The following is a 12,662-nucleotide window of genomic DNA, read 5'->3' as shown; positions in this document are numbered from 1 at the left end:
TGGCTGCACATGCCCATAATCCTTGGCATGCTGAGGCAGGAGAATTGCTTGAACCAAAGAGGTGGAGGTTCCGGTGAGCCAAGATCGCGCCATTGCACTCCAGCCTGGGCAACAAGAGGAAACCTCCATCAAAAAAAAAAGAAAGAAAGAAAGGAAGATTGATTATGAAGACTCAAAAATGTAAGGAGCGGCCGGGCATGGTGGCTCACGCCTGTGATCCCAGCACTCTGGGAGGCCGAGGCGGACGGATCATGAGGTCAGGAGATGAAGACCATCCTGGCTAACCCAGGGAAACCCCGTCTCTACTAAAAATCCAAAAAAAAAAAATTAGCCGGGCATGGTGGCGGGCGCCTATAGTCCCAGCTACTCGAGAGGCTGAATTGGGAGAATGGCGTCAACCCGGGAGGCAGAGGTTGCAGTGAGCAGAGCTCCTGCCACTGTATTCCAGCCTGTGTGACAGAGTGAGACTCCATCTCAAAAAAAAAAAAAAAAAAGTAAGGAGCAATCCACAGCATGAGGGAAAATATTTGCCGACAACAAATCAAACAACTCAATTCAAAAATGCATGAAGGGGGCCTGGTGCAGTGACGCATGCCTGTGATCCCAGCACTTTGGGAGTCTGAGGTGGGTGGATCACGAGGTCAGGAGTTTGAGACCAGCCTGACCAACATTGTGAAACCCTGTCTCTACTAAAAATGCAAAAATTAGCTGGGCATGGTGGCATGCGCCTGTAATCCCAGCTACTCAGGAGGCTGAGGCAGGAGAATCGCTTGAACCTGGGAGGCAGAAGTTGCAGTGAGCCGAGATCGCGCCATTGCACTCCAGCCTGGGTGACAGAGCAAGATTCCGTCTAAAATAAATAAATTTAAAAAATGCATGCAGGGGCCAGACCCGGTGGCTGAGGCAGGTGGATCACTTGAGGCCAGGAGTTCGAGACCAGCAACACAGCAAACCCCATCTCTACAGAAAATACAAAAATTAGTCAGGCATGGTGGTGTGTGTCTGTGGTCCCAGCTACTGGGGAGGTTGAGGCAGAAGGACTGCTGGAGCCTGAGAGGCAAAAAAACAAAACAAAACAAAACAAAACAAAATTAGCTGGTGGTTCATGCCTGTAATCCCAGCACTTTGGGAGGCTGACGCCAGCAGATCACTTGAGGCCAGGAGTTCGAGACCAGCCTAGGCAGTGGTGGCCAGTGCCTATAATCCCAGTTACCTGGGAACCTGAGGCAGGAGAATCGCTTGAACCTGGGAAGTGGAGGTTGCAGTGAGCCAAGATCGCGCCACTGTACTCCAGCTTGGGCAATAAAGTGAGACTCTGTCTCAAACAAACAAACAAACAAACAAAAAGGCTGAGCCGGGTGGTTCACACCTGTAATCCCAGCACTTTGGGAGGCTGAGGCGGATGGATCATGAGGTCAAGAGATGGAGACCATCCTGGTCAACATGGTGAAACCTCGTCTCTACTAAAAATACAAAAATTGGTCGGGTGTGGTGGCGTGCACCTGTAGTCCCAGCTACTGGGAGGCTGAGGCAGAAGAATCACTTGAACCCGGGAGGCGGAGGTTGCAGTGAGTCGAGATCCCGCCACTGCACTCCAGTTTGGGTAACAGAGCAAGACTCTGTCTCAAAAAAACAAAAAAATAAGTAGTTCATCAGCTTAAGCCATGTTGGCTAAACATTAAGACTTTCTCAAATCCTAAGGAACAAAATAATATTAAAATTAGGAAGAATTATTTTGCCATAGGATAAAATAGAAATACTGCCATACGTTTGACTTACTTGTTTGAAAATCTTTATATGGTTGTTGCTTCATTTAAAAACCAGACCTCACAAACCTGACCCAAGTTATGTGCAAAATAATGTGCCAGTTGCACAGCCCCTGGAGGCCAGTGTGAGCCCACATGCCTCTGCTGGTTTATTTCTAGAGTCCACTCGCTGTGGGTCTTTATCATTTCCAAAAGAAGGAAGTCACCCATCTCTAGTTCAGGCCTTGTTGCCAATGAAATTTTAAAATGTGACATTGATACCATTTGACTAGAGAATAACTAAAATTGGACAAAGAAGATATTTTCCTTTCATTGGAGGTTGCAGCATTTTATTCAGGTTTACAATTTGTGATTCATCCATGCGTGGTGGCTCAAGCCTATAATCCCAGCACTTTGAGAGGCCAAGGCGGGCAGATATCTCAAGGTAAGGAGTTCAAGACAAGCCTGGCCAACATGGTGACACCCTCTCTCGACTAAAATTACAAAAATTAGCTGGGTGCGGTGGCATGCGCCTGTAATCCCAGCTACTTGGGAGGCTGAGGCAGGAGAATGGCTTGAATCCGGGAGGCGGAGGTTGTGGTGAGCCAAGATGGTGCCACTGCACTCCAGCCTGAGCAACAGAGTGAGACTCCATCTAAAAAAAAAATTGTGATTGTCTAAACTGTGACTCAGGGAACTGCATAGAACAGAAGTTTGCAGGTCTACACGTGGAATCTGCAGTTCTGTTAGGAGAGACTGGCATTGCAAAAGAGCAACAATTCCTGAGCATCTTCCCCAGCAGACAGCCCATTTGGGGGGCAATGTTGACAATGACCCAGAGTCTCTGGGTTCTCCAGTGGGGGCCACAGCTGATGTTATCCCTCCTGTGTTGGCAGTTTTCTAAGTGAGTTCAGATCCTCTAGGAAGGAAGATCTGTGTGTGCAGCGCTGTGGAAGAGGTCTCTGTGGGCGCCAAGCCTCCCAAGGAGATTTACGGGCTCCAGGGACTGGAGGTTTGGACCCCATCTCCGTCTCTCCCAATCCATTAGAACACACATTTCCAGCATCTGTGGGGTGCCCAGATGGGGGGATGCGCCTCCAAGTTGTCCTCAGGAGATTCCCAATTGTTCGTGGATGTCGGATGTGCGGTGTCCATGGGAGTGTCTGGGATTTTGGTGTCTTGTGCGTCCAGCAGCGTTGGGACGTCCAAGCTGAGGAAAGTGGGACCCCTGCCTCCACCTGCCTGCATGTGGGGTCTCCCTAGAAGGAAGCCTCTGGTAGGTGGGTGGGAAGATTAGGGTGCTCGAATGGGAACTGTGAGGAGGCGCAGTGGCACCAGGCTCTAGCAGCCTCCTGTCTCCAGGAGAGGACCAGGTCGGGATCACTGCGGCGACCAACGCCTCGGATCACTCGAGGGCTAGAAGGCACCCACCAGGTGTGTAGACAGGAGTGCTCAGGGGCCTTGCACATTGGGCATATTATGGCGTCAGTTTCGGAATCAGCCCGTGTGGAGTCGGTCCAGGACACCCAGCCAGGATTCCGTCGTGGGGGAGGGGAACGCCCACGTGGCTTGTGTGAAGGGTGCTTCAGGGGACGCAAAGGCTCTGGTGGCTGGGAGGAGCTCAGGGATGACAGATACTCCAAGGATTCTGAAGAGGTGGTCGGGTTTGGTGATAGGGTGCTCACAGGTGGCCGGTGTGAAGGGTGCTTCAGGGGACGCAAAGGCTCTGATGCCTGGGAGGAGCTCAGGGATGACAGATACCCCAAGGACTCTACGGAGGTCTTCAGGACTGATGTAGGCATGGAGGCCAGAGGAGCCGGGGGAGCCGGTGGGGACACATGGAAGCTGGTGGGAGAAGCTTTCCCACGCACCCCATGTGGCCGGTGGTTCCTAGCAGATGCTCGTTTGTACACTGGCCCTGGGCGGACTTGGTGTGGAAAGTGATGGGAGCTGCCTGCCCTAGAGAGCTTCTTCAGGCACCTGCAGGAGACAGGAGGCACAGGCTACAGCCGGGAGCACTGGGCACCTGCGGCCCACGCCCCTCCAGGGCCTCCCCTGCTGACTTCACAAAGCTCTGCCTACCCCTGCCCAGGGCTTTAGCGACATCACGGCTGTGATCTCCCCTCCCAGATCAGCCCCAGGCCCTGGGGTGGCATCCTAGGCCCTGGTAGGAAGGAGGACACGGGAGAGAAGGGGAAAGAGCCTCACTTTTCCAGCAGGAGAGTGTGGTCCTTAGCGTTCTCTAGTTCTTTCAAGAGAATTTTGTAATCTGGAAAGCAGGAGATGGGTTATGGTGGCAAGGGAGGGATTAACACTTGAATCAGTGGACTGCAAAGCAAAGGCGTTCAGTCTGGCCAGGAGGGGGTGACTGCCTCCCACAGGCCCCCGAGTGGTGGGTGCATCCTAGGCCAACCTCTCCTGGCCAGGCTGTTCCCTGGTAAAATGAGGTGGGAGCACTAGTCAGCAGATGAGGGCAGAATCACACCTTCCTAGCCCCACAAAAGGATAGAGCCCTGTGCAGCAGACTTCAGGAGGCGGCCAGATGCGGTGGCTCATGCCTGTAATCCCAGCACTTTGGGAGGCCAGGGCAGGCGGATCATCTGAGGTCTGGAGTTCAAGGGCAGCCTGGCCAACATGGTGAAACCCCATCTCTACTGAAAATACAAAAAATTAGCCGGGAGTGGTGCGGGCGCTTATATTCCCAGCCACTCCAGAGGCTGATGCAGGAGAATTGCTTGAACCCAGGAGGTGGAGGTTGCAGTGAACTGAGATTGCGCCACTGCACTCCAGCCTGGTCAACAGACCGACTCCATCTCAAAAAAAAAAAAAAAAGGCTCCCGGAGGCATCGTCCCTGGGAGCTTTTCTCCAGCCTCATAGCCCGCCTTGTGCCCAAGTGACAGCGTGTAGCTTTCCTTTTGTCAGGGGAGCCCACAGGATTCACTCCCTTTTCCTATTTCCTCCGGGGTGAAGCCTCGTGTGTTGGGACAATGTGGGATCAGGGACTGTCTGGGTGACCCTGGCGAGCCTCTCCTCACGGAGTTCTAGCTGCCATCAGGGCAAGGGGAGCACACCCAGGGTGGCCGCCCCCAGGGGTGTTTGGATACAGGCCAGGAGCAGGCTGCTCTGTGATGGTGGGGGAGTGATGAGACTCCCCTGAGAGGCTCCCTTGGGCACTGGAAAGATGGGATGTGGGGAACCGCCTCCTGCCTGGACCAGTTGATGCCCAGAGCCACTCCCCTGGGTCCTCATTGCTCCTTCCAGGCTGTGGGGACGTGGGTTTCCAGGGGAATCCAGGCCTTTAGGGAGAGTGAGAATCTGACTTTGATCTTGCAGCTCCGCATTTTTCCTGCACATTTGCTGATTAGTTTATGCCTGTCAGGGGCCTCAGGGCCAGTGCTAAGTCCCAGGGTCTTAGGGTAGGAAAGATGATTCCCCAGATTTCTTGCAGGCATTTGAGCATAATGGAAGGATCAGTGGAGCCTCCAGTGAAACTTGGCAGATTGAGCACTTCATTTATTTTCACTCTCCCAGGATCCTTCCCAAATTATCATAAATAAACAGAGAATTCTGAAACCTACAAAGAAAAATACAGCAGAAGAACAATGAATCAGTTTCAAAGCCTAGGCAGAGAGGCCGTGGGATGACTGACAGCAACCCCCTGTGGGACTGGAGAGCAGATGGTTTGGTGGAAACAGCGCCCAGTTCCACAGAGGGAACTTGAGGAGAAGCAAAGTGACTGAGCCAGCAGAGCCAGGCCCCAGACCCCCACCCCAGCCTGTGGGAGCTGCAGGTATGAGCTGGGAACACACTGTTCTGTCCCGTCTATTTTTCTCATCATATAAGCTCTGGTTCTAGAAACAACTCACCTGCAGCCAGCTGTCTGGACCAGCACGTGGTAATGGGGCTGGACTATTTACAGGTCCATTGTGACTATTTACAGCCCTACTTACAGGCTGTACCATGGCCACCTCCCAGCACGGTGCTCGGCTGTGACATCAAAATAAGGTAGAGCCGGCCGGGTGAGGGGGACAGGGGAACGGGAGCTGTACACACAAGTGCTGGAGGCTCAGGAGCTCAATACTGTCCGGGGCCAGGGCTGTAAACATGGCTGGGGTGGCCCTTGTGTCATGGGGAGGAAGCCCACAGAGAAAATGTCATTCTCATCACATCACATCACACCAAGGGTACCTGCTATTAACATGGCTTATCGCTTTTTTAAAAATTTTAGATTCAGTGGGTGCATGTGCAGGTTTGTTACATGGATAAGCTGTGTGGTGCTGAGGTTTGGGCTTCTAGTGAACCTGTCACTCAAATAGTGAACACAGTACCCAACAGGCAGTTTTTCAGCCCTTCCCCTGCTCCCGCTCTCCACACTTTTTGAGTCCCTGGTCACTTTTTTTTTTTTTGAGATGGAGTCTCTGTTGCCCAGGCGCTGGGACTACAGGCACCCGCCACCACTCCCGGCTAATTTTTTGTATTTTTAGTAGAGATGGGGTTTCACCGTGTTAGCCAGGATGGTCTCGATCTCCTGACCTCGTGATCCAGCCGCCTCAGCCTCCCAAAGTGCTGGGATCATGTAGTGGTATGATCTCAGTGCCCTCCAACCTCTGCCTCCCGGGTTCAAGTGATTCTCCTGCCTCAGCCTCCTGAATATCTGCGACTATAGGTGCGTGCCACCACACTCAGCTAATTTTTGCATTTTTAGAAGAGATGGGGTTTCACCATGTTGGCCAGGCTGGTCTCGAACTCCTGACTTCACTCCCAAAGTGCTGGGATTACAGGCCTGAGCCACCACGCCTGGCCCTTGGTCCATGGTTTTAAATACACCGGTGACACCTATAAACTGATGATTCCCACATTTAAAATATCCAGCCAAAGCTCTCGGCCAATTTCTAGATTGTTCCCGTGCTTCCGCAGCTTCTAGTGCCACTGGTATGTCTGACGCCATCTTACATTTAAGGTCAAAAGATTTCTGAAGCCCCCACACAACTCAAACCCAACTCCTCCCCCAATGTTTTCCATCTCAGTCAAAGTAGCATCCTTCCCTCCGTTCCCCACCCACCCCGCAATGTACCTAGTTCCCCAGCCCACATGAGCAAGACCAGCTGGCTTTATCTTCAAAATAGATCCCGAACCTGTCTGCAGTATTACCACCCTAGTCCAAGCAACCCGCAACCTTCCTGTCTGGATTCTTGTACATGCTTCCTACAGGGCATCTCTGTTTCTACTCTTGCCCCCGCTCCCCCACATAATCTTTAAATGGATTTTTTAAAATAGGTAAATCAGACCACGCCACTTCCCTTCCCAGAGCCCTGCGGTGGTTTCTCATCATTAGAATAAATAGGTCTCCTGATCCAGGCCTTGCTTAGCTTTCTGACTTCCTTTTATTTATTTATTTTTTTTTGAGACAGAGTCTCGCTCTGTCACCCAGGCTGGAGTGCAGCGGCGCGATCTCGGCTCACTGCAAGCTCCGCCTCCCGGGTTCACACCATTCTCCTGCCTCAGCCTCCCAAGTAGAGTAGCTGGGACTACAGGCGCCAGCCACCACGCCCGGCTAATTTTTTGTATTTTTAGTAGAGACAGGGTTTCACCATGTTAGCCAAGATGGTGTCGATCTCCTGACCTCGTGATCCTCCCACCTTAGCCTCCCGAAGTGCTGGGATTACAGGTGTGAGTTACCGCGACCAGCCCTGACTTCCTTTTCTAATGCTGGAGACAGTTAGAGGTGACCCTGTGGAGACGTGGGCCCTCTATGGTGGAGGGGAGAGGAGGAAAGGGAGGGAGGGAGGGAGACAAGAAAGGGAGAAAACAACAATAACTCAAAGAAGAATCACCATATAAACAACCTGTGTCCTTCAGGAACATGCATCTTGCCTGCTATTATCTAATAGTTGAGACGTGAAGTGGACTGGCAACTTGTGGGTTCTGTTTTTCTTTTTGAGATGGAGTCTCACTCTGTCACCCAGGCTGGAGTGCAGTGGCGTGATCTCGGCTGACTGCAACCTCCGCCTCCTGGGTTCATGCCATTCTCCTGCCTCAGCCCCCGAGTAGCTCCGACTACAGGCACCTGCCACCACGCTAATTTTTTGTATTTTTAGTAGAGACGGGGTTTCACCATGTTAGACAGGATGGTCTTGATCTCCTGACCTCATGAGCCACCACACCCGGCTGGCAAATTTATGGGTTCTTGTTATGGAGAATTGACCTAGGTTGATATTCATTCTGCCAGAGCCAGTGGAATTTGTAGTTTCTGAAAAGAGTTGTGTTATTTGGCAAAACCTGAATTGGGCATCACTTATCTTCATGTACTTGGCCAAAGCCCTAGAAAAACTTTTTTGAGGCTGTGTGTGGTGGCTCACGCCTGTTAATCCCAGCACTTTGGGAGGCCGAGATGGGCAGATCACGAGGTCAGGAGTTCGAGATCAGCCTGGCCAAGATGGTGAAACCCTGTCTCTACTAAAAATAAAAAAAATTAGCATGGCGTGGTGGCTGGCGCCTGTAATCCCAGCTACTCGGGAGGCTGAGGCAGAGAATTGCTTGAACACGAGAGGCAGAGGTTGCAGTGAGCAGGCAGAGGAGACTCTAGAGCAATAATCCCTGGAAATAACAGGAATTTCAGGGACAAATCCAGATCCTTAAAAACTGTGAAATTGAGGGAGCCTGAGCAGAGATCTCCAAGGAACCAGATACCATCTGTGTGCCAGGGTGAGAGGACAGAGAACGGACCAGGTCTGTCTCTGACAGGTTGAGCAGGTGGAGTGGGAAGGAGGGATCTGGAAGGCCAGGAGGGTGGAGGGAACTGCAGGGGTGGGTGGTGGTGGGTGGGGTTGGGCTTTAGCCTCCTCCTCCCACTGCCCACCCCACCCTTAGGAGCCCTTTGTGAGGGGGGGGGGCCCAGCTCTGTGATGTGGGCCTGGGCCCCAATAAATAGTCCCAGAGGGGATGCCCAGGGCTCAGTTGCCTGAGGACAGCAGTGCAGTTGACATGGATATTCTCTTTCCTCTGGACGGTGTTATTGAGACAGAGCTGTGCTCCAGCCCCGTTCCCCAGATCATCCATTTCATCCTCTTCATTGTGTTTAGCCTGGTGATCCTGATCATCTTACGCCCCTACATTCCCAGGGAGCCGTCCTCAGTGCCTCCCAGAGAGGAGAACAGCGAGAATGTAAGGAGCCCTCAGCCCACACCCAGCAGAGAATGATTCTATTTTTCCTGCTCTCTTTTCCACTTTTCCACATCAACCAGAGGCACTCCTGTGATGGGAAATCTCATCGTCCCTCTAGGGACAGCTGGACAGGCAGGGGTTGGAGTGGGCATAGGATTTCCATCCCAAGCTCCCAGACCATCTGTGGGGGTGCACGGGAGGCGTCAGGGCAAAAACAAACCCCAGGACTCAGCGGCGAGGACCCGGTCATGAGAAGGGTGAGGTCTCTGTGGAAGGACAGGCCCTGAGCCCGGGCTCATCAGCCGCCTTCCTGGGCAGGTGCCTCGGGGCCCAGCCTCTATGTGGGGTGCTCTGGGGGCTGTGCTGAGCCCCTGAGCGCCTCCCACCTGAGACTGGAGTTGCCTCTGGCCTCCTCGGAAGCAGAATCCTCCCTGCCAGCCCAGAGACACCTGCAGACCCAAGTGTGTGTGTTTCCCAAGCAGTGGAACAGGGACTGAGGACGCCCAGGGCAGGCCTCACATAGAAAACCCCTCCGTGCTTTTCAAAGAAGGAAACCAGAAAAGGTTATTAAGCACTTTTGAAACCAGTGAAAGAGAATCACACAGGGCTCCGTGAGCTGGTCGGATAAAGTGTGTCATTCATGAGCACTGTGGGTCTGCAGCTGTGGGGACAGGAGACTGAGACCCGGCCTGTATCCTCTTTCTTGTCTCTCAGGATCAAGCTGAAGTGGGGGAATGGCTCAGCATCGGAAATAAATCTATCACTTTGAAAGGTAAGGCTCTGAGGGTCCCAGAAGCCCCAGAGACGACAGCTTCACCTGTCCCTAGGAACAAGCACCAAGTCTCCTAGGAAGTCATCTGCAGAGGCCTGATGGGGAAGCTCCTGGTAGGGCAATTGGAACCCGGGATCCGTCTCTGATTCCCTGCTGGGATGAAGCCATGGGGTCCAGGGAGCGGGTGTTGCCCAGGAGGGGACCAGTGACCACCTGGACTTGCAGGAGGGGCTGCAGGTCTATGTGGGCACCTGTTTAACATGGCTGAGTCCTCTTTGAGACTGCCCCTGTCCACTCTCCCCAGGAGGTGGTCGTGACCCCCCATGATGGGGCGTGTCAGGAAGCACTTTGGAGATGACAAAGTGCTGCCCACTGGGCACCTGCCTATCACTCCTGGGGCCCTGTGGCCTTGGACAGGGATGCTGGGGCTCCAGGGTCTAATCCCCGATCCCGGGGTCTCCCCTAAGGACACACGCACTCAGCCTCCTGTAAGTCCCAGTTCCCTCCCTCGCCACCATAACCCATCTCCTGTTTTCCAGATTACAGAATTCTCTTGAAAGAACTGGAGAACCTTGAGGTCTACACTTTCCTGTCGAAAAAGTGAGGCTCTTTCCCCTTCTCTCCCGTGTCCTCCTTCCTACCAGGGCCTAGGATGCCACCCCAGGGCCTGGGGCTGATCTGGGAGGGGAGATCACAGCCGTGATGTCGCTAAAGCCCTGGGCAGGGATAGGCAGAGCTTTGTGAAGTCAGCATGGGGGCCCTGGAGGGGCGTGGGCCGCAGGTGCCCAGTGCTCCCGGCTGTAGCCTGTGCCTCCTGTCTCCTGCAGGTGCCTGAAGAAGCTCTCTAGGGCAGGCAGCTCCCATCACCTTCCACGCCAAGTCCGCCCAGGGCCAGTGTACAAACGAGCATCTGCTAGGAAGCACCGGCCACGTGGGGTGCGTGGGAAAGCTTCTCCCACCAGCTTCCATGTGTCCCCACGGGCTCCCCCGCCTCCTCTGGCCTCCATGCCGACATCAGTCCCGAAGACCTCCGTAGAGTCCTTGGGGTATCTGTCATCCCTGAGCTCCTCCCAGGCATCAGAGCCTTTGCGTCCCCTGAAGCACCCTTCACACCGGCCACCTGTGAGCACCCTATCACCAAACCCGACCACCTCTGCAGAATCCTTGGAGTATCTGTCATCCCTGAGCTCCTCCCAGCCACCAGAGCCTTTGCGTCCCCTGAAGCACCCTTCACACAAGCCACGTGGGCGTTCCCCTCCCCCACGACGGAATCCTGGCTGGGTGTCCTGGACCGACTCCACACGGGCTGATTCCGAAACTGACGCCATAATATGCCCAATGTGCAAGGCCCCTGAGCACTCCTGTCTACACACCTGGTGGGTGCCTTCTAGCCCTCGAGTGATCCGAGGCGTTGGTCGCCGCAGTGATCCCGACCTGGTCCTCTCCTGGAGGCAGGAGGCTGCTAGAGCCTGGTGCCACTGCACCTCCTCACAGTTCCCATTCGAGCACCCTAATCTTCCCACCCACCTACCAGAGGCTTCCTTCTAGGGAGACCCCACATGCAGGCAGGTGGAGGCAGGGGTCCCACTTTCCTCAGCTTGGACGTCCCAACGCTGCTGGACGCACAAGACACCAAAATCCCAGACACTCCCATGGACACCGCACATCCGACATCCACGAACAATTGGGAATCTCCTGAGGACAACTTGGAGGCGCATCCCCCCATCTGGGCACCCCACAGATGCTGGAAATGTGTGTTCTAATGGATTGGGAGAGATGGACATGGGGTCCAAACCTCCAGTCCCTGGAGCCCGTAAATCTCCTTGGGAGGCTTGGCGCCCACAGAGACCTCTTCCACAGCGCTGCACACACAGATCTTCCTTCCTAGAGGATCTGAACTCACTTAGAAAACTGCCAGCACAGGAGGGATAACATCAGCTGTGGCCCCCACTGGAGAACCCAGAGACTCTGGGTCATTGTCAACATTGCCCCCCAAATGGGCTGTCTGCTGGGGAAGATGCTCAGGAATTGTTGCTCTTTTGCAATGCCAGTCTCTCCTAACAGAACTGCAGATTCCACATGTAGACCTGCAAACTTCTGTTCTATGCAGTTCCCTGAGTCACAGTTTAGACAATCACAATTTTTTTTTTAGATGGAGTCTCACTCTGTTGCTCAGGCTGGAGGGCAGTGGCACCATCTTGGCTCACCACAACCTCCACCTCCCAGATTCAAGCCATTCTCCTGCCTCAGCCTCCCGAGTAGCTGGGATTACAGGCGCATGCCACCGCACCCAGCTAATTTTTGTAATTTTAGTCGAGAGAGGGTGTCACCATGTTGGCCAGGCTTGTCTTGAACTCCTTACCTTGAGATATCTGCCCGCCTTGGCCTCTCAAAGTGCTGGGATTATAGGCTTGAGCCACCACACATGGATGAATCACATTGTAAACCTGAATAAAATGCTGCAACCTCCAATGAAAGGAAAATATCTTCTTTGTCCAATTTTAGTTATTGTCTAGTCAAATGGTATCAATGTCACATTTTAAAATTTCATTGGCAACAAGGCCTGAACTAGAGATGGGTGACTTCCTTCTTTTGGAAACATGATAAAGACCCACAGCGAGTGGACTCTAGAAATAAACCAGCAGAGGCATGTGGGCTCACACTGGCCTCCAGGGGCTGTGCAACTGGCACATTATTTTGCACGTAACTTGGGTCAGGTTTGTGAGGTCTGGTTTTTAAATGAAGCAACAACCATATAAAGATTTTCAAACAAATAAGTCAAACGTATGGCAGTATTTCTATTTTATCCTATGGCAAAATAATTCTTCCTAATTTTAATATTATTTTGTTCCTTAGGATTTGACAAAGTCTTAATGTTTAGCCAACATGGCTTAAGCTGATGAACTACTTAGTTTTTTTTTTGTTTTTTTTGTTTTTTTGAGACAGAGTCTTGCTCTGTTACCCAAACTGGAGTGCAGTG

At 52.9% G+C, this 12,662-nt stretch overlaps 2 protein-coding genes across 4 annotated transcripts; one reads left to right on the top strand and one right to left on the bottom strand.

Annotated features, from left to right (window-relative positions):
- Positions 1-2,077: 2,077 nt before the first annotated feature.
- LOC129036277 (putative uncharacterized protein FLJ35723) lies at positions 2,078-4,995 on the bottom strand. Its single transcript, XM_054487159.1, has 3 exons — positions 4,818-4,995; positions 3,954-4,014; positions 2,078-3,725 (listed from the first exon to the last, which is right to left on the bottom strand). Exons 1-3 carry the CDS (start codon positions 4,993-4,995, stop codon positions 3,005-3,007), a joined length of 960 nt encoding a protein of 319 aa, XP_054343134.1. The 3' UTR covers positions 2,078-3,004.
- Positions 4,996-5,607: 612 nt separating this feature from the next.
- Positions 5,608-12,169, top strand: LOC129037365 (uncharacterized protein C5orf60). Of its 3 annotated transcripts, none has more exons than XM_054489385.1 (5): positions 5,608-5,751; positions 8,829-8,910; positions 9,625-9,682; positions 10,222-10,282; positions 10,510-12,161. In XM_054489385.1, the coding sequence occupies exons 1-5, from the start codon at positions 5,645-5,647 to the stop codon at positions 11,228-11,230; spliced, it is 1,029 nt and encodes a 342-aa protein (XP_054345360.1). In that variant the 5' UTR covers positions 5,608-5,644; the 3' UTR covers positions 11,231-12,161. The 3 variants fall into 3 exon arrangements, with proteins under 3 accessions (XP_054345360.1, XP_054345361.1, XP_054345359.1); XM_054489386.1 differs by lacking the exon at positions 5,608-5,751 and adding an exon at positions 5,785-5,930 and having other exon boundaries at positions 10,510-12,155; XM_054489384.2 differs by lacking the exon at positions 5,608-5,751 and having other exon boundaries at positions 8,617-8,910; positions 10,510-12,169.
- The last annotated feature ends 493 nt before the right edge of the window (positions 12,170-12,662 follow it).

Source organism: Pongo pygmaeus, chromosome 4 (genome assembly GCF_028885625.2).
Source record: "Pongo pygmaeus isolate AG05252 chromosome 4, NHGRI_mPonPyg2-v2.0_pri, whole genome shotgun sequence".
Classification (NCBI taxonomy): domain Eukaryota; kingdom Metazoa; phylum Chordata; class Mammalia; order Primates; family Hominidae; genus Pongo; species Pongo pygmaeus.
This window is presented reverse-complemented; position numbering and strand designations above follow the sequence as displayed.